A 21,662-nucleotide genomic window follows, 5' to 3' on the forward strand; every position below is an offset into this window, starting at 1 on the left:
TCTAGTCTGTTTACTTCTGTCGAGGTGCCCTTGAGCAAGGCACCCTCAGTTGAAAATGTGCAGTACGGTTTGTACTGTATGTCCTTTCTACACAGATATCTTGAATGTCTGCAGGTACGTGATCAGGTTCTATGTGTGGTGCTCAAAAAAATATGCTGCATGTACAGCAGAGAGTACGTTTAGTTCCCGTTTCTGCGTTTATAATGGGTATAATCAAAAACACTAACACAAGCTATTTTATATCGCTCTGCTTGATGTGTTCCAGGGCTAAAGAGATCAAGTCGAAATTGGGAGTTTTGCTGCAAAAGCCAGAAAATGCAATCGACCTCATCATACCATATCCGGAGAAAACTGAGAAGAAGCCGGAGAAGCTGCAGAAGTAACCATTTTTCTATTGCTGTCTTGAATGGAGGGAAAGGGATGTTTGTGAGTTTTGCTTTTGTGCGGCAAAGTAGCAAGCCAAAACTTTAAGATCAAATATGATTTAAGGTTTAAAATTTTAAAAGCTCTAGCCCTCTTGTATGTGATTGTGATTGTGATTGTGATTGTTATTGTCTAAAAACAGTGTAAACCCTGCATGGTCACTCGATACATATATAAAAATAACAGAGCAGCTTTCCAGTTGGTCATCATTTTTGATAATTATGAAGATCATATCGTTAAAATCCAATCAAATCAGGTTAAATCATCAAGGCTGGCAAATCTCTGACATGAAATCAACAGCAGCAACAGGATCTTTTGTGTTTTTTTTATTTATTATATTGTACTTTCTAATTGTTACATGCATTGCATGGCATTACAGAATGGCACAGTGGATCAGCTGGTAAAGCGTTGGCCTCACAGTTCTGAGGACCCGGGTTCAATCCCAGCCCCACCTGTGTGCAGTTTGTATGTTCTCCCCCTGCCTGCGTGGGTTTTCTCCGGGCACTCTGGTTTCCTCCCACATCCCAAAAACATGCAGCATTAATTGGACCCTCTAAATTGCCCCTCGGTGTTATTGTGAGTGCAGCTGTTTGTCTCGACAGGCCCTGCAATTGGCTAGAACTAGTACAGGGTCTACCCTGCCTTGTGCCCGTTGACAGCTGGGATAGGCTCCAGCACTCCCTGTGACCCTTGAGAGGATAAGCGGCTAAGAAAATGAATGGACGTTTAGGGGAAATCTTGAAGCTGAATGGAAGCTTTTCGCCATATATGGTTGTATTTATATCTCATGTACAAAAAGAAAACCAAAATGTATGAAAACAAATGTAAAAATACTTAATCTATAAAGTAAGTGGAAATTCCAGTCAACTGAATACATATTTCATGGTTCTACGAAATACTCCTCAAATTATATGAATTTAATTCAAGTTTAAAATCAGTGTTTTTGTGAGAGAATAGAATTTGATGGATTTTAAAACCAGAAATGTTTAGCATACCAATTGTGCATGAAGATGCCCTACAGTTTGTTTGACCTTAAGTATTCTGTACACAGACCTTCATCTGAGGAAGCTGCTCAGTGGCGTGAGAGTTTGGACCGAGTACTGAACAACAGCTGTAAGTTTACTCCCTCGTTATCTCAGTCACACTTTGTCCATCGCAACACACACACTCACAAAAGCAGATATTAATAATGTACATGAAACGTGAAAACAAATAAACAACAATGGTGTTTGGAAAGCTGGTTTGCATTAGCTCTACTTTATTGCGTCCACATTTGACCAGATAACGATACTATTTATTATTTCAAAGGTTCCTTGGAGATTGTGCAACAGCTGATCTTAGGTTGAACACTAAACATTCCCAAACAGGAAACAATGGCTTCTTGTGGTCTAGGGTCTGTCTGCGAGTCTGTTTGTCTTGGAATGGGCGCTTTAATTTGTGTCCCATTAAGCTCTGTACAACCAGGATAAATTTTTATATTTTTTAATAGTGTACTTGGGTATATTTTTGGGGTTGTCTACTTGCCATACACAAATAATCTTTGTTTTTTGTTTTTGTTTGTTTGTTTGTTTGTTTTGACATTTGAACAAATATTTATGAATGTGGTGCAACCTCAGTTAACAAATTTAAGTGCCTGCAGTAACAAAAGGTATTAAAGTTGCATAAGTACTACAAAATTCTAGACAGCATAGAAATTGGTGATGTAAAGTGTGGCGTTTGGAAAAATTTAATTCAATCGGTGAATGCTTTGCTTGTAAACTACAACATAAATTGTGGTATGTAGACCAAACCGATAAGCCCAGATACTGTAGTACCACTATGAATATATAGTTGATTAAATTTAGATAGAACGATACAAAGCTATCAAAGCTCAGCCTAAGGCCTAAGGCATGCTGCACACCGAATAATGTGGCCAAACCTTAGTGAATCGAATAATAATGAAAAATAATCTCACACTTTAAAAACAAATCCGATTTGGGTTAAAGATTGAGAAGAAAGTTTTGCTAAATTCAACAGATGAAGTCTTTCCAAAGTCCATTGGGAGTAACCATTTAGGATCAATCCCGAGAAGTTAGTCACAAATATTTAGGAATATAATCATGAATTGAAAGGTTGTGCCAGATACACAGTGAGGATGGAATTGTGGAACACCGAATAAAACCACACGTCAATCTCTCTTTGGAATCCATCCATCCATTTTCTGAGACGCTTATCGTCACAAGGGTCACGGGCGTGCTTGAGCCAATCCCAGCTATCAGCGGGCAGGAGGCAGGGTACACCCTGAACTGGTTGCCAGCCTATCACATGGCACATGCAGACAAACAATAGTCACACTCACAATCACACCTAGGGGCAATTTAGTGTCTAATTAGTGTCCAATTAATGTTGCATGGTTTTGGGATGTGGGAGGAAACCGGAGTGCCTGGAGAAACCCTATGCAGGCACGGGGAGAACATGCAAACGCCATACAGGCAGGGCCAGGATCGAAACTGTGTCCTCAGAACTGTGAGGCCAACGCTTTCCAGCTGATCCACCATGCTGCCTCTGATAAAAATATTGAGCGATATTTATGTATTCTTTTTGCAGGACAGAGACAAGTAAATTATTTCAGAATTAATACCGCGGACCACCCTCAATAGACATTTATTGATCATGATAATTGTGAACGCATTGAGTAGTATTCTAGAGACAGAACAGCTTATAAAAATTTTTTTCAGTGTTTTTGTTTGCCTGATACAAACAGCTTGTCAGCAGTGGACATGTGTAGTACGTGTGTCCTTTTGTGTATTTTTGCACTGCAGATTGAATGCTACGCAGTGCTATTTCAAAACAAACCAGGCAATTACGGTAGATGGCAGATAAAAACCTGAGGGCCTAGTAGAAGGCTTATCATCAGTGGAACAGACTTGTTCAGACAACAGACCTTTTAAGGGCATTGTGCTGAGCTACAATGCGTTTTAATTAACTAAACTCTTGCTGGGTCTGGTCTTATTGAGGTGGGGACACCATGCATTTATTTCCAAATATAACTCGTCACCAATAATGCTTTCATGATTCCAAAAAATATTGCATGGTGGCGCAGCTGTAGAGCGTTGGCCTCACACTTCTGAGGACCGGGGTTCAAATCCCGGCCCCGCTTGTGTGGAGTTTTTATGTTCTCCCCATGCTTGCATGGGTTTTCTCCGGGCACTCCGATTTCCTCCCACAACCCAAAACATGTATTAGTTGGCTGCTCGATAAGAGATGGGATTGGCTCCAGCACTCCCACAACCCTCGTAAGGATAAGCGGCACAGAAAATGGACGGATGGATAACCTCTAAATAATCAGTTAAAAACTTAAATTCACTTACTAGACTTCGTACAATTGACAACAAGATTGTCCTGAGATTGATGCGGATTGAAGGACAGTCATGATTTTGGTCTGTTCCGAGCAAAAGTCATTTTGTGGTCTGACCAAATTGTTTGTGTTTTGCACTACAAAAATATCCTGTTTTCTAATTGGCAAAAATGAAATTAAGCACAATTAAGTTCATTGATCAATCACTAACAGGGCTGGTTATTAATTTACATGTTCATTATATACGACAGAAAACAGTTTGGTATATTTTACTAAAGTGCACCCGCTCATCCCCCACCCCACCCTCTGCTCGTTAGATGGTCTTGCTACTTTCCGTAGCTTCCTGCAGTCTGAGTTCAGTGATGAGAATATTGAGTTTTGGATGGCTTGTGAGGATTTCAAGAAGATCAAGAACCCAGTGAAGATGGCTGCCAAGGCAAAAATAATCTATGAAGACTACATTCAGTCTGAGGGACCCAAAGAGGTCAGACTTCTTTTCTTGCACTTCAGTGTTTATACACTAAAAAAGTAGAAAAACGCTGGAGAAAATAGTTTCACGATAATACAGTAATGACAACGGCAAACAAACCATTTACACTGACTACATGTTTACGCAGTGATTCATTTAAATTTTTTTTTGAAAAACATGTTTTAATAACTTTGTCCAGTACCTCAATACCTGATTTGCCATCAATTTTCACTTTCACACCACACACACTGAAAATTACTTTTCTGCATAATTTATACAATACTGTAGCAGTTACTTCATCTTTCAGTAGTGATAATATACTTTCTATAGCATGCTTGGCCTTGCTAGCTTCCCATTCACTAATCAAGAAACTAATTCCATATTCTGTACTTTCTTCTCTTGCCACAGGTCAATATTGACCATTTCACCAAAGATGTGACTCTAAGGAATTTAGTGGATCTTTCACCTGAAGCTTTTAACCTGGCCCAAAAGCGGATCCACGCCCTCATGGAAAAAGACTCCTTCGGTCGCTTCTTGAGGTCTGAGCAGTACCAAGAGCTATTGGTCAACTAAACCTGAGGAGGAGACTTAAGCAGCTAGGTGGGGAAGAGGTGAAGTCATTGCAGCAAATACCAAATTTGAAATCAAGAAGAATTCAATAAAAACACTGTGTTAAAGCTCAAGATAAAAAAAAAAAAAAAACATTGATACAAAATGCCCCATCCACACCCCCCAAAAAAGATGTCAAATCAACATGTTTTTGTAAAAAGAACCTGCTATTGACCACTCACCTCTCCACCCAAGACACACTTTCTCGATCCTCTTAAATATCCCATATTTTGCCTATTCAGCCCTCCATTGAGTGACTCTGTAATATGGACATGGACATAGCATAAAAGTATAAATTTCATTTCAAATCAAACACCTTGATTTGGTTATTCAAGTGTACAGAAAAGGCATTTCTGACAGCCACTTCTGTTCGACCCAGTTTTTTTCTTTGTCCATACTTGGCTAGGACTGCCCCCTTTCCTCTGATTGGTTGCTTCCATGTGGAAAACCCACTTGTGAGGGCAATCGTGTTTGTTATGTTGACAGCGCTGGCCTGAGATGAAGGGCGAGGGGGAGATCTTTGCCAGTGACGTGGATAATATTGAGAAATTCAAGTGACCTGATTTCAGGCCTCCGGAAGAAAAGCGTCTGAAAATCAGGAATGTGTGGGTGATTTTGATTCATATATTTACTGATACACCAAATATCAATATTACTTCCCAATTACCGGAAAGAAGTTACTTTGGTAAAATATGGGACCTTTGAATGAGTGAGCTGCTCTGATGAAATTGGACTCTCGTATTTCCCCCCTCAATTATATTCCCTTGTGTTATAGAACTCATAAATTTAATCACGTTATTATTTAGACAAAGCTGTTGCCGATCAACTAATATGAAGAAGAGATGGCATAAAGAGCAGGTCAGTTTAAAATCTTCTTGTCTGGCACTTCCAAGCTAACCAATTATGCAGTGGTATTTAGACTTAGGTCTATGGATATGGTTCCAATGACATCACCACAGTCCTTAGACCAATTGGATAAATTAACAATCGAAAAAAAATTCAGGCTTTACCAATTCTCTGACCTCTATGACACACAAGATGGTGTAATTGGAAACCTATCCATTGTAAGAGGCAGACCTCTGATGTACTGTACCAAACTACCTTATGCCTTATGTACAACTACAGCAAAAATATTTTCTTTAATTCCTTCAAAAACAAAATCCAATAAAGTATTTCAAATGATTGTGGACCATGATTTGAAATAACTTCACTTGTATCAAAAAATACAAACATAACTTATATGGTAGTGACTTAGTGACGAGATATCATGCTAATAAGCAAGCAAAGTATAAATAAGTTGATTTGTTAGCTTGAATTTAGTAAAATAAGGTAAGTCTCTCTTCCACTGAGGTCCACAATGGCATGTTTGGCTGAGTTTATGGACATACCGGACAGCCATAGCCCAAATCTAATCAGATAGCTTTGGGATAACCTAGGGAACTACAAATGCACTCCTGGAGCAAAGGGGGGAGAATTTGGGGGAAATAGCCTAGTGTCCTAATGCTTTAGTCCATATTCTCATACTGTATTGTAATCTTCTGCCCAAATATGTTAACCCATCTAAGAATACTCATTTGGTTTGAACAATAGCACTATATCAGTTCCGGGAAATGTATTCACGTTAATAGAATTTAAGTTGTACCAGCCTTCCTACAAATCCCAATGTAATCTATGATGATCACAAAACTCTGATTTGTCTTTTCCTCTTTCTCATCCCTCACAAATAGAATTCTATCTACGGTATATCCACCAAATCTCCTATTTTGGCTCCTGTGAGAACCATCATTGAGAACACTGCTGGCTAGTTGGCTCAGTGGTCAAGCTCCTCAGCTGCCACTAAACTGCACGTGGCTCAGATGGGAATTCAAGTGGGAGGGAGGCTAAGGATAAGGGAAGTGTGTAGTGATATGGTTTGATAAAATCAAAGATATTAGCAAACTGGAGTGCTGTTTTTCCCATGTGCTTTTACTTGTTGAAAACCAAATCAGCTGTATGCCATGATTTAAAATATGAGAAAACATTCAAAAGAAGGGAAGGGATTACTGATTTGCTCCAGACCCGACCAAGCACAGTTGATCTCTTTCTTAGATGGATAGTATTGATCATAACAAAATCAAAAATTAATCCGAATGATGAAAAATACATACACTCTTCACCTAACTTTTTTAACACATTATTCCTTATAAATTGATATAGTGATGTTTTTTTTTTTTACATTACATGGACATTGATGGAAACAGTGATGAGGTTTGAAGTTTACGTTCAATTTGAGTTCACAAAATGTAATGATATACTGTAGTAATCTGTAATCAGTTATTATTTTTTTATTTTACAGAAGCATTTGTATCCTAATCAACACAATATATTATCTTCTACACATTCATTATTTTTGTTTGGAGAATTGGACAGTGTTCGGGGCACTATGGGACAGATTTGCCACTGTGTTGCCGTAAAGGAAATAAATAGGACTTGGAGAGTGCTGAATATGTCACAAAATATTGCTTGTATGTCTTGGAGTTGACCACATAAATATATATCTGCATACTACATACTACTTCTGAAGATGTATTTATTTTACATATAAATATATATTTGCATTTTACTTTGTCTAACCTACTCTTAAATACACATGTTGATTCAATGATTATTTCCATCAAGAATTGACAAGGCTTTCTCCTTTAAACATGTTTCTTGATAAAAGAGGAAACATTTTTCACTTGTCACTTGGTATTTATTCAGGACTATATTTATAAGCATGAAGGCAAAGCAAATTTGAGATCAAAGATTACACCATGAGAAAAATTAATTTGAATACACAATTATTTTTACATCCATCAAATGGACCTGCTCACTTGCCTTATTAGGCTCTAAAATTAAATTAATTCTTATTCTGTTCAACAATACTTTTTTAAAAATTCCCACTTCTGACAGAGCTTTCATGTGATGTAATATTTAGGACATATTTTTGGTATTTCAACCACAAACTAATTAAAAATGGGTTGTTGAAAGTTTGGCTTCCCCTTTTCTCCTAATATGGTATCATTCATATCAATATGTGGTAACCCATCTTAGATCCAACAAACTTATGTAAAGACTAATTGGAGAGCAAAAGTCTAGGAAAGCTCCAATTTAAAATTATTATCTTCCATAAGATGGCTTTCACTTGTATTTTTGATGGGAAAATCAAATAAGACAACATCATGTTGTTATTTGTGGCACTTGTTTCTTTTGAATTTGTCAAAGTTAATGTATTTTATTTTCCATACTGTGTTTGATGGGTGAAAAATAGAACAGAAACAGATGTACCAGAGAGAGTTTGCCAACACAAACAGTCAGAGACTTGCGTTGTCACATCCTTTGCTGTCGCCAAGAACTTGGAAAAGCTCAGATTCTTTTGGGACTCACAGTGGGGTTAATGACATTTCCAAGAACTTGTTTGTTTAACATATCTTGTCCATTGTCACATATAGCCTCAAACAAACTTCTCAGAGTGCAGTGCATACACAGACATTTTCCAGCATTGTCTATGTTGATCATATGTCATATAAACATATACAGTATTTAAATATAGTACAGTGCAGGACCAAAGTAGCTATGTTCTCTTCATGCCTCATGAAAGATGGCAATGACGTCAGCCTCAGCAAAGCGTTGTAGAGGCCTCAGAGGTTTGGAACCACTCTTTAGAAAAGTTGTCATCTGCTATTATAGACTACAAAATAGTCGGGAAATGAAAGAACATAATTTCCACTCTAATTTCAAAAAGAACGATAATTTGTCTGCCAATTACGATCTTCGCTGAGACAAGATTCACAACAGACACAGATAGACCCAGAAGGTCTTACTAAATGCTATTACTCTTGCTTTCTGCTCAAATCAGCTGCGTTGGTTCCTATTCAGCATTAGATTCATTATTTCAGAGCAAACAATCAACAGGCAATAATATCATTTGTTTGTTTTCACTTAGCTGTCAAGGCACGTAACATGGAGTCTTTCAAAAGAGTGCAAAATAATCTTAAATGTATCCAAACAGTGAAACAAGGTTTTAAAAAAAGTTCAAATGTCCAGTTAGTGCAGATGTAAATCAAAATAGGTAGGATTAGTAGTATGAAGCAAAATAAAAAATAAATACATAAAAATGAAAGCGACCATGACATGGAGAGAGGTGACATTCACATTAAGTGAGTCAGTCACTCAGTCAGTTGACTCTGTATAATCCCTGGTTCAAAGTGGACATATTGGACTAATGGACCATTAGTCCATTATTAATGGTTAACATGTCTGATGCAAGCAGCATGGTGGCGCAACTGGTAAGAGTGTTGGCCTCACAGTTCTGAGGACCGTGTTTCAAATCACAGCCCCACCTGTGTGGAGTTTGCATGTTCTCCCTGTGCCTGCATAGGTTTTCTCCATCCTCCAATTTACTCCCACATCCTCAAAAGATGCATTCATTGGAGACTCTAAATTGCCCTAAGGTGTACGTAATTCTGCGTGACTGTTGTCTGTCTGTATGTGCCCTGCAATTGGTTGGCAACCAGTTCATGGTGTATCCTGCCTCCTTCCAGTTGACAGCTGGGATCAGCACCAGCACTCCCGCAACCCTTGTGAGGATAAGTGGCTAAGAAAATGGATGGATGGATTGATGGATGATGGATGTCAAACGTATCCATCTACTGATCCAAATCATCACAATCAGGTGTTTCAATCACTTCCTTGGTCAGAGGTGTATAAATCAAATGTGTTTCTAATTCTAATCTAAAAAAAACAATAATGGGATGCAATCAGGAGCTCAGTGAAATCCAGTGTGTCATTGATGGGATGCCACCTCTGCCACAAGAGCAGTCGTGAGATGTCCTCACTCTTACATATCCACAGTCGACTTTCAGCTGTACTACAAGAATGTGGAACTGTTTGGGAATTATAGCAACTCAACCACAAAGTGGTAGACCACCAAGCTGATGGAGCGGGATCAGTGAATGATGAGGTGCATAGTACAAAGAGGTCACCATCTTTCTGTCAAACCAGTTGCTGCAGAACTCCAAACTTCATGTGGTCTTCATAATAGCTCAATAACAGTGGTGAAAGAGCTTCATGGAATGGGTTTTCATGGCCTGAGGAGCTGTATCCAACCCATGCATCACCCAAAGTAATGCAAAGCGTTGAAAATAGTGGTTCAAAGCATGCTGCCACTGAACTCTAAAGCAGTGGAGACTAATTCTCTGGAGTGATGAATCACGCTTCTCTATTTGGCAATTTGATGGATGAGTCTGGGTGTAGCGGTTGCCAGGTGAACAGTACTTCTCTGATATTGCATTGTGGCAACTCTAGTTTGGTAGAAAGGAGAGTATGTAGTGGGGTTGTTTTTCAGGAGCTTGGCCCCTGAGTTCCAGTAAGTAATACTAAGAGGTTTTTGTTTTCAAATTAAAAATATAAAATAAAAATTTGACTTTGATTTCAACTTTGGCCTTCTCAGAAATGTGGCTACTGTGTGGTCAAAATAACAGCACCAAACCAGACTGTGATGGAAGAACGCAGGACTGATTCAATGATAGCTGATTAGAACTGTCTTAACAGGTCCTCTGGCAGGCTGCGCTAACTCAGAAGCTGCAGGAAGTATATCCTCTGTTGGGCCTTTTTCAGGATGTAGGTGATGTTGATCTCCCATTTCAAATCCTGGGAGACTGTAATTACCAGCAACTTGAAGGTCTCAATGGTTGACATATTACAGATAGACAGCGTGAGGGGCAGCTGCGGTGAGGGGTGCCTCCTGAATTGCAAGTCATCTCTACAGTGTTGATAATGTTAAGCTCCAGATTGGTGGCCACACCACAGCCCCAGTCACACCACATCCTGTTGATACACAGATCCGTCATCCTCTCTCATGAGGCTGCGGTGTCATTAGCGAACTTCAAAGGTCTGACAGCAGGGTGCGTAGAGGTTCAGCCATTCCTGTAGAAAGAGATGCAAGCAGACATAAAACACAACCTTGGGGTGCCCCAATCCTGATGGTGCATGTGGATAAAGTGGTATCCCCCAGCCTCGCCTGCTTTTTCCTGTCTGTCAGTACACCGTAAATCCACTGGCAGATGGCAGGTGAGATACTGGGCTTGAGAACTTTGGAGGAAGGAGTTCTGGGATGATGGTTTCGAATGCCGAGCTCAAGTACACAAACAGGATCTTCACATATGTCCCCACACCATCAAGGTGTTCTAGGATCCCATATTGATTGGATTATTCAGTGCAGTGCAGTCCCATGTTGACTGGTGTCCAACAGGGTAAATGGACCTGAGTAGCATCTCCAACATTTGCACAATTGACCGAGTAGGATTTGCAATATTTGTATCATCGACATTGTCGCATATTATCACACTTATTGTACTGCATTTATTTCTTGAAATCTCATCATCCTTTGCACAATGGTCATTGCAGTGGTCATTCAAACTGCTGTAAGAGGACTCCAAATTTTCTGCACAATTGTAAAAAAAAAATTGTACCTGCATTACCAATCACTAGCAAACTTTAATTGCTCAGTGATTGCTTTTTCAATGTCTTTATGTCTCAAAAGTATTCCGTGTCAATTGACTTGTCATCCAAGAGTGGCTCCAACTCCCAGAGATAAATTCCTTGTGTTCTTGACATACAGATAAAGCGAATTCTGATTTGAAATCATATTCTTGTCCACCATCTGGTGTCTCAGGAGCGAGAAGCAGTGCACCATGAACACTGTATCATGGAAATGCGGCATTGCTAACCTTGACTCTGGACATTGTCAGTCGGTAGGGAAAGGACTTAGAAGACCTCCTCAATTCCATCAACATTCCTTCCCTGTTGAGCAGAGTCTGGGGTCTCTGAAGCGGAGTTTCCTCTGTCTGAGGTTGAGGTCACTGAGGTGGTTAAGAGGCTCCTTGGTGGGAAGGGTGCATGGGTATATGAGATTTGCCCAGAGTTCTTAACGGCTCTGGATGTTGTGGGCTGTCCTGGTTGACACACTTCTGCAACATCACATGGACATCAGGGACAGTGACTTGGGATTGGTAGACTGGGTTGTGTTGGCCAGTGGGTGTGTTCCAACTACAAGTACACACTCCTCAGTCTCCATGTTAAGGTCTAATCATGGGTGCTGGAGTGGAGGGTCCATCAGAAAATCGTATCTCAGATTCAGGAGGAGCAGTATGGTTCTTGTACTGGCTGTTGAACAGCTCTAAAACCTCAGCACCCAACCAGTCTATATGTGTTTTGTAGTTGTGTTGTGTTGTGTACTTGTGTTTTGTAGACCTGGAGAAGGCATTTGACTGTGTCCCTTGGGGAGTCCAGTTGGGGATGCTTCGGGAGTATGGAATGCTGACCCACTTGTTACAGGCTGCTTGGTCCCTGTACGACAAGTGTCAGTCTGGTCACATTGGGAGGAGTATGTCGGAATTGTTTCCAGTGAGGCTTGGACTCTGCCAAGGCTGCATTTTGTCACCAACTTTATTCATAATTTTTATTAACAGAATTTGTAGGTGCAGCAGGTGCATAGAGGGGGTCCGGTTTGGTAGCCTCAGGATTGCATCTTTGATTTTTGCAGAAGATGTGGTTCTATTGGATTCATCAAACCTTTTGCTGCCAAGAAAGAAGCGGGTGGGGTGAGATTCAGCACGTCCAAATCTGAAAATCTGGAAAATCACAGCAGCTGAAAAAATTCCAAAAGCCAATCTCAGGAAACAGCACCACCCTAATGCCGTGTTCAATTTACAGATCGCCAGAATCCTAATGTTGCTATTTTTAAAAATGAACTTTTGTCATTTATTCCACTTTATTTAATCAATTTTAGGTATCCAATAATTATCCTTTTTTATGTTGGCATTAAAGTTCATGCAGACTCAAACAAAAGCAATTGAATTATAAAATGGAGTTGAATTTGAACTGAATGAAATAAATATTTGAAACTGAATGTTGAATTTGCAACTAAATTTGTTCAATTAGAAGCTGAAACGTACATTTGATACTTGGATGGTGAAAATATTCAATTCGTAAATCCGATTCAAAATCTTATAGAACAGATATGCTTCCATACAGCAGAGAGTCCTCACATTAACCCAATGAATTAGTTTTGGGATGAATGAGAGCACAGACTGACAGCCAGACCTCACAAATGCACTCAACTGTACACTAAACTTAATCAGAATCAGCTTTATTTGGCCAAGTTTTCAAAAAAAAAAAACACCCAAGGAATTTTTCTCCAGCAGACGGTGCTGCCCTGGTCGACATACAGAACAAAGAACAAAAAAAGCAGCAAGAACAAAAGATATATCTATCTATAGGAACTATTCCTTATAAAAGTCGTGCAAGATGTAAAACCTTCTTCACTTAGAACAGGTACGAAATAAGTGTGTCAACGTCCCACATTGTGTAAAGCTTGTACAGTCACTTTACCGTTCATGGTTCCCGTAATGGACCAGTGCAATGACAGTGCAATGACAGTTGTGCAAAGATTGCACGGTAAAGTGACGAATCTTGCGATAGTCTACAAAAATAAATTACTAATACTGTTATTGATTGGACAAGGACCATGTGAGTGTCCAAACAATAGCACAAGGTTTGAAGCAGGCTTGTACTTCACACAGTTCTTGAGACCTGTTGAAGATTTTTGTGTAGACAGGAGCAAGATGGTCTGCGCAAACTTTGAGGCAGGATGGGGACATAAGATCTGGGCCCGGTGTTTTGTTGATGTGTTGTTGCACCACCTTTTGAGGCACACACTCCATCCATCCATCCATTTTCTTAGCCACTTAGTCACAAGGGTTGTGGGAGTGTTAAAGGCAATCCCATCTGTCAACAGGCAGGAGGCAGGGTACACCCTGAACTGGTTGCCAGGCAATCAGAGGTCACATGGAGACAGACAACAGTCACACTCACACCTAAAACAAATGTATAATGTCCAATTAATGCTGCGTGTTTTGGGGATGGTCGAGAAGAGAGAGTAGAGGTGGGGAAGGCTAAACAAGAGGCATATGAAATGTACATCAGGTTGGATAGGAAAGAAGGAGAAAAAGGATCTCTGCAGGTTGGCTAGACAGAGGGATAGAGATGGGAATGATGTGCAGCAAGTAAAGGTGATTAAGGATAACGATGGAAATATGTGCTAAGTTGATGGAAAGAGTACTTTGAGAAATTAATCAATGAAGAAAATGGGAGAGAATGTATAGTAGAAGAGGAAAGTGTGAATGACCAAGAAGTGGGAATGATTAGTAAGGGGGAAGTTAAAACAACAATGAAGTTATGGGAAAGAGTAGTGGAGGCTAGACTCGAGACATAAGTATCTGCGAGCAACAGTATGATTTCGTGCCCAGAAAGAGTACCACAAATGCATTATTTGCCTTGAGGATGCTCGTGGAAAAGTACAGAGAAGGTCAGAAGGAGCTACATTGTGTCTTTGTAGACCTAGACAAAGCTGATGACAGAGTACCAAGAGAGGAACTGTGGTACTGCATGCACCAGTCCGGTGTGTTGGAGAACTATGTTAGAATAGTACAGGACATGTATGAGGGCAGCAGAACAGCGATGAGATTTGCCGTAGGTGTGTCAGAAGAATTTAAGGTGGAGGTGGGATTGCATCAGGGATCTGCGCTGAAGCTCTTCCTGTTTGCAGTAGTAATGGATAGGGTGACAGATGAGGTTAGAATAGAATTCCCTTGGACTATGATGTTCATAGATGATATTGTGATCTGCAGTGAAAGCAGGGAACAGGCGGAGGAACGTTTAGAAAGATGGAGGTAGCACTGGAAAGGTTAGGAATGAAGATTAGCCGAAGTAAAACAGAATATATGCGTGTGAATGACAGCGGCGGAGGAGAAAGAGTGAAGCTCCAGGGAGAAGAGATAGCAAAGGTGAATGACTTGAAATACTTTTTGTCAACAATACAGAGCAATGAAGAGTGTGGTTAGGAAGCGAAGAAACGGGTCCAAGCGGGGTGGAACAGTTGGCGGAAGGTGTCTGGTTTTCTACGTGACAGAAGAGTATCCACCAGGATGAAGGGAAAAGTTTATAAAACAGTGGTGAGGCCGACCATGATGTACGGATTAGAGACGGTGGCTCTGAAGAAACAACAGGAAGCAGAACATGAGGAACCAGAAATGAAGATGCTGAGGTTCTCGCTTGTTGTGAACAGGTTTGATGGGATTAGAAAATGAGCTCATTAGAGGGACAGCCACCGTGCCATGGAAATCACTTCAATCAACCAGTTTTTCCAATTTGCAGACTTATCCACTTAGCATGTATTTCAGCCCACTTTGAAGCAAACTGCTCCACTGGTCTCAGTGCTTAAAAGTACTTTCTCCAGACGGCATGTTTCAGCTTCCATAATGTTCAATAAGGCTTCGATTAGGTCTTGTATAATGCTACTTCAGAATAGTACAATGTTTTAATACTTTCTATGGTGTTTTTAGCCCCGTGCTTTGCCACATTATCCTTCTGCAAAATCCATGACTGATCCCAAGGTTTCTGACACTGGGCAGCTTGATATTCTTGAGATTTCATTGTACCCTACACACCCTGTGTTAGATATAACATGGAGCCGCAGAACATAACAGCGTTTCCTCCGTGTTTTACAGTAAGGGCATTGTTCTTTTCCTGCTATGCCTCATTTTTGCATCTGTGAGCATCGAAACGATGTGCCCTGCCTTGTTTTGTCTCATCTGTCCATTGGATATTCTCCCAAAAGCTTTGTGGCTTGTCAACATGCTGTTTGGGATATTCCAGTCTTGCTTTATTTTGTGTTTTTCTTTGATCAGTGATGCTGTCCTGGATTGTCTTTGGTGGTGGATGGCGTGATCTGAGACTGATGTGCAAATCCAATTCCAATGAAGTTGGGACAAGGTGTTAAACAAATAAAAACAGAATACAATGATGTGTAAATGATGTCAACCTATATTTAAATGAATATGCTACAAAGAGGATATTTCATGTTCGAACTGATAAATATTGCTTATACCAAATAATGATTAACTTGGAATTTTAATGGTTCCAAAAAAGCTGGGACAGGTTGCCAAAATTTTTTGAGAAAGTTCAGGAATGCTCATCAAACACCTGTTTGGGCGTTCCAACAGGTGAACAGGCTAATTAGGAATAGATGGGTTCCATGATTGTTTAAAAAAAGGAGTTTCCCTAAATTACTCAGTCATTCACAAGCAAAGATGGGGTAAGTTTCACCTATTTGTGTTCAGAGAACAACCATCCAGACTGTTATGGATGCAAAATTAAAAAAGCCTGCATCTGTGATCGTGTGGTTGTGTTAGTTACAATGGCATGGATGACATACATTTCTGTGAATGCATTATTAATGCTGAGAGGTAAATAAAGGTTTTGAAGAAATATATGCTGCCGTGCAGGCAATGTCTTTTTCATGTACACCTCCGCTTATTTCAGCAAGACAATGCCAAACCACATTCTGCACATGCTACAACAGTGTGGCTTTGTAGGAAAAGAGCGCAGGTACTAGACTGGCCTGCCTACAATCCAGACCTGCCTCCGATTGAAAATGTGTGGCGCATTATGAAGCGTAAAATATGACAATGGAGACCTCAGAATGTTAAACAGCTGAAGTTGTACTTCAACCAAGAATGTCAAACTAGAAAGCTTCAACAATTAGTGTCCTCAGTTCCCAAACGTTCTGAGTGTTGTTAAAAGAAAAGGTGATGTAACACAGGGGTAAGCATAACCCTGTCCCAGCTTTTTTGGAAAGTGTTGCAGCCATATAACACTAAGTTTATGATTATTTGCTGAAAACAAACCCCCCAAAAAATTTAAGTTTGAACATTAAATATCGTCTTTGTAGTATATTCAATTAGATATAAGTTGAACATGACTTGCAAATCATTGTCTTCTGTTTTTATTTATGTTAAACAGAACCTCCCAACTTCATTGGAATAGAGTTTGCACCTTGACTTTTTAATTCCGTTTCTCTGGAGATTGTTCTGGGCTCTTTTCTTACCATTAATCATGTCTTCAATTTGTCATTAATTTTCCTCCTGTAGTGACATCCGTGGACATTGGCTACAGTCGAGTGGATCTTAAATTTCTGAATATATACAATTGTAATCACAGGAACATTAAGCAACTTGGAGATAGTCTTATTGCCTTTACCTTTAGCATGTTAAACTCCTGATTTTAAAAACAAATATATGATTACTCCCGGCAATTGGGTGGCAACAATTTACAGTGTAAACCGTCTCCAAAGAAAGCTGAGCTAGGCTTCAACACTCCCAGGACCCTTGTGAGGATAAGCGTCTCAAATCATGGATGGTTGGATATATTATTACTTTTGTCATATTCAAGACATTTCTGTGACCACAGAGCGTTTTCCTGAAATAATCAAAGGGGTAATAAATATTTCACCCATGCCTTTATATACTGTATCCTGAACAATATTCACGTTAGTATTAAGGCTATTAGCATAAAATTGATGCAGCAAAGCCTGTAGCACCTCAGGCAGTCCCTTTTATTAGTGTTAACATTCAAACCTTAAAGAAAAAAAAACAAAAGCCTTGCAGACTTGCCACTCCAGCTGTATTCAATTTATTGCCTATCCCAGATCATGCTGTACACGTGTGGAACACACAAATGGCCCTGCATGTCCCTGTGTGTCTACGTGCTCCCTCGCATGGATGATTATATTAAATCACCAGGTCCTGTCAGGATTTCATTAGCTGTGCTTACAGTGGCTTGGTGTTATGGAGACAGGAGAGAACATCCAGTGATAACCAAGTTAATGTTGAATGAATCTCTGCCTAGGCTGGGAGTCTGTGGCTGATCAAGCATTATCTAATGTAGCTGAAGGCAAAGAAAATGTCTAAAAAACAACTTAAAATAAGAACTACATGCTAAAGATTTTTCTTTTCTCTTTAATAATGTTTCTTATACATGTTTAAAGGAAGACTCTCCCCAAAATTCATATGTATCATAAACCCTCCAATGTGAAGTAATATTATTATTACATATATTTTGGACATTAATTGAAAAAAAAATTGAAAGTAAAGAACATTTTTGAAATCCAAGCACAATGTGGACATGTACCAGCTTTCACAGCCAGACCCGGAAGAAACGTCCTTGACCCCGCCCCTGACATCGCAGTGCTTAGCATTACAGACCATTCATTCTAGCTAAGCCAAATGCCGACATTTTGTCCACCAAACTGCAACAAAACTGAGAAAACGCACCCAAATAGGGTTAGAAGAAAAAAAAAACTTTCCCAGGCAGAAGCTTCTTCAGCTTCTCGTACATTTCATTCATTCATCTTCTGTACCACTTATCATCATTAGAGCTCTGGTCATGCTGGAGCCTATCCCAGCTGAGGCAGGGTACACCCTGAACTGTCAGTTTGAGGACCTGGGTTCAATTCCGGCCTCACCTGTGTGGAGTTTGCATGTTCTTCCGGTGTCTGAATGGGTTGCCTCTGGGCACTCAGGTTTCTTCCCCTAGCACAAAAACATGCATGGTAGGTCAATTGAAGACTCTAAATTACCAATAGGTGTGAATGCCAGTATGAAAGTTAGTTTGTTTATATGTACCCTGCGATTGGCTGGCAACCAGTTCAGGGTATACCCCGTCTCTTCCCTGAAGATAGCTGGGATAGGTTCTAGTCATGCCCATAACCCTTGTGAGGATGAGTGGTACAGAAAATGGATTGAAGTAAAAAAAAGTTTTCCCAACAGTGGAGACTTTTACAGATGAATACAAATCAATGCATTTGTCTGCAAGGGCCGCCAGTTTACCAGGCCATACATGGCAGTCGTGAGTATTAAAAGGCCTCAGTCACAAAACTGTATGGCAGCATGTTACAAAACATCTAGTTTATGTAGAGATTGGAGGCTGACCTGTAGATTTTGTCATCATAATAAAAAAGTTGTATAATTTGACCTGAACTTGTTTGGCATAATGCATTAAAGGGTGTTTGTTACTGCAAAGAAAAATTGATATACGGATGGGACAACAAATTATGTGATAAAATATGATAAATCCGCATTTTCTGATACAGCACAAAACCAAGAGGCGTACTTGGAATTCAAGGTTAAATGAATCCCAGTCTTCTTCATTTCTGTCAATGGTCACCCTCACTGAGCTCAACTTTTTACTGAACAATCTTAATAGACAGCAGATTATTAACATGACCACTTTTGATGGTGGGTTCTCTAGCCACCTTTGATCATGCACACAGTATATGTTTGGTATACATAAAATGGTGACCCAAAATATGTGAACACTTGAGAAAAGTAAGATTCCATGCTGGCAAAGTAGACTTGTTGTTGATGTTTGCTGTCTTAAGCTGGAATAGTTCTATCATCCCTCCAAGACTACTTTTTCTGTTTGTAAATTAGAAACTGGCAACGACACAAACATTGCACCTCTAAGTGAAGCAATATATTGCAACTGCAAAAATACTGCACTGTATTTGCTGGAACTATTGACAATCCTTCACACCTGTAAGTGCTCTAATTGGGTCATTTTAACTCCGCTAAAAAAAATATTGTTTCCACAACCTCCGCCTCCGCTAGCATATTTATTTTTTATGTATTTTCTCAGATAATGTAATTGTACCATTGATTTGAATGGGCCTACTTTTTATGTTTGATGTATTTTTTAAATCACTGTCACACCAGTAAAAACAACACCTACTCTAAGTATGATATAAAAACACATGCAAGTAGGATAAATACATGTAATTTTACAAAAACACTAATTGGAAAGCAAGTAATCATTTTGCATATACAGCTCCAGAAAAATCACAAAGTAAAAAGTCAGTTGATCTCAAAGCCCTAATGGGTTACTATTCTGTAAGCATTTCCTTTATTTATTCAGGACCCACACTATTTAGTGTTTTATTGACCAGTAGCTGAACTTCAAAATCCATTCTAAAGCTGACTGAAAGCCAGTGCAAGGACTTTAGAATTGGAGTTATATGGTCTGACCTCTTTGTTCTGGTCAGACCAGCATTCTGAATGAGCTGCAGCTGTTTAATGCTCTTTTGGTGGAATCCAGTCAGAAGACCATTACAATAGTCAAGTCTACTTGGGGTGAAAGCATGCATGAGCTTCTCCTGGTCTGCTTGACACATAATCTGTTCTTCAGATGGTAAAAGGCAGTTTTAGTAATTGCTTTGATATGAAAGTTGAAAGTCAGGTCGGAATCTATCACAACACTGAGGTTTTGGAGTTAATCTTTGGTTTTTAAAGATAATGAGTCCAGGTAAAAACAATTGGATGATCTGTTATTGATTCTACAGTCCACATCTGTCCTCGTTGTGAGCTACAGTGCCTTGTGAAAGTATTCGGGGCCCTTGAACTTTTCAACCTTTTGCCACATTTCAGGCTTCAAACATAAAGATATAAAATATTTTTTTTGTCAAGAATCAACAACAAGTGGGAGACAATCATGAAGTGGAATGAAAATTATTGGATATCTTATACCTTTTTAAAAAATAAGCTGAAAAGTGGGGCGTTCAATATTACTCTGCCCCTTTATTTTCATTGCAGCAAACTCACTCCAGAGGTTCAGTGAGGATCTCTGAATGATCCAAGGTTGACTGATGATGATAAATAGAATCCACCTGTGTGCAAACAAGTCTCCGTAGAAATGCACCTGCTCTGTGATAGTGTCAGAGTTCTGTTTAAAGTGCAGAGAGCATCATGAAGACCAAGGATCACACCAGGCAGGTCCAAGATACGGTTTTGGAGAGGTTTAAAGCCAGATTTGGATACAAAAAGATTTCCCAAGCTTTAAACATCTCAGGGAGCACTGTGCAAGCAATCATATTGAAATGGAAGGAGTATCAGACCACTACAAATCTACCAAGACCCTGCCGTCCCTCTAAACTTTCACCTCGAACAAGGAGAAGATTTATCAGAGATGCAGCCAAGAGGCCCATGATCACTCTGGATGAACTGCAGAGATCTGCACCTGAGGTGGGACAGTCTGTCCAAAGGACAACCATCAGTCATACACTGCACAAATCTGGCCTTTATGGAAAATGGTCAAGAAGAAGGTCACGTTTAAAGTTTGCCACAAGCCACCTGGGAGAGACACCAAACATGTGGTAAAATGTGCTCTGATCAGATGAAACCAAGATTGAACTTTTTGGCCACAATCTAAAATGATGCTTGGCATAAAAGCAACACAGCTCATCACCCTGAACACACGATCCCGACTGTCAAACATGGTAGTGGCAGCCTCATGGTTTTGGCCTGCTTTTCTTCAGCATGAACAGGGAAGGTGGTTAAAACTGATAGGAAGATGAATGGCCCCAAATACAGGACCATTCTGGAAGAAAACCTGTTGGAGTCTGCAAAAGACCTGGGACTGGGACAGAGATTTATCTTCCAACAGGACAATGATCCAAAACATAGAGCCAAATCTAAAATGGAATGGTTCACAAATAAATGTATGCAGGTGTTAGAATGGCCTATGTCAAAGTCCATAGCTGAATCCGATGAAGAATCTGTGGGCAGAGCTGAAGACTGCTGTTCATAAACGCTCTCCATCCAACCTCACTGAGCTCGAGCTGTTTTGCAAGGAAAAATGAGCATGAATTTCAGTCTCTCAATGTGCAAAACTGATGCAGACATACCCCAAGTGCTTGCAGCTGTAATTGCAGCAAAAGGTGGCGCTCCAAAGTATTAATGCAAGAGGGTTGTATAACATTGCACACCCCACTTTTCAGGTTTTGATTTATTAAAAAAGTTTTGAAAAATCCAATAAATTTCATTCCACTTCACGATTGTGTCCCTCTTGGTGTTGATTCTTGACAAAAAAAAAAAATTGAATTTTATATCGTTCTGTTTGAAGCCTGAAATG

At 39.7% G+C, this 21,662-nt stretch overlaps 1 protein-coding gene across 3 annotated transcripts in view; it reads left to right on the plus strand.

Annotated features, from left to right (window-relative positions):
- The window catches only part of LOC133503034 (regulator of G-protein signaling 5-like), a 61,886-nt gene extending 54,097 nt beyond the window's left edge, over positions 1 to 7,789 (plus strand). For all 3 annotated transcript variants that reach the window (XM_061824139.1, XM_061824138.1, XM_061824140.1), the window contains 4 exons: positions 266 to 379; positions 1,475 to 1,536; positions 4,078 to 4,244; positions 4,638 to 7,789. In XM_061824139.1, the coding sequence (XP_061680123.1) occupies positions 266 to 379; positions 1,475 to 1,536; positions 4,078 to 4,244; positions 4,638 to 4,802 (508 nt within the window). In that variant the 3' untranslated portion in view covers positions 4,803 to 7,789. The remainder of the gene's footprint in view (positions 1 to 265; positions 380 to 1,474; positions 1,537 to 4,077; positions 4,245 to 4,637) is intronic.
- Positions 7,790 to 21,662: the final 13,873 nt, after the last annotated feature.

Source organism: Syngnathoides biaculeatus, chromosome 7, assembly GCF_019802595.1.
Source record: "Syngnathoides biaculeatus isolate LvHL_M chromosome 7, ASM1980259v1, whole genome shotgun sequence".
In the NCBI taxonomy this organism is placed as follows: domain Eukaryota; kingdom Metazoa; phylum Chordata; class Actinopteri; order Syngnathiformes; family Syngnathidae; genus Syngnathoides; species Syngnathoides biaculeatus.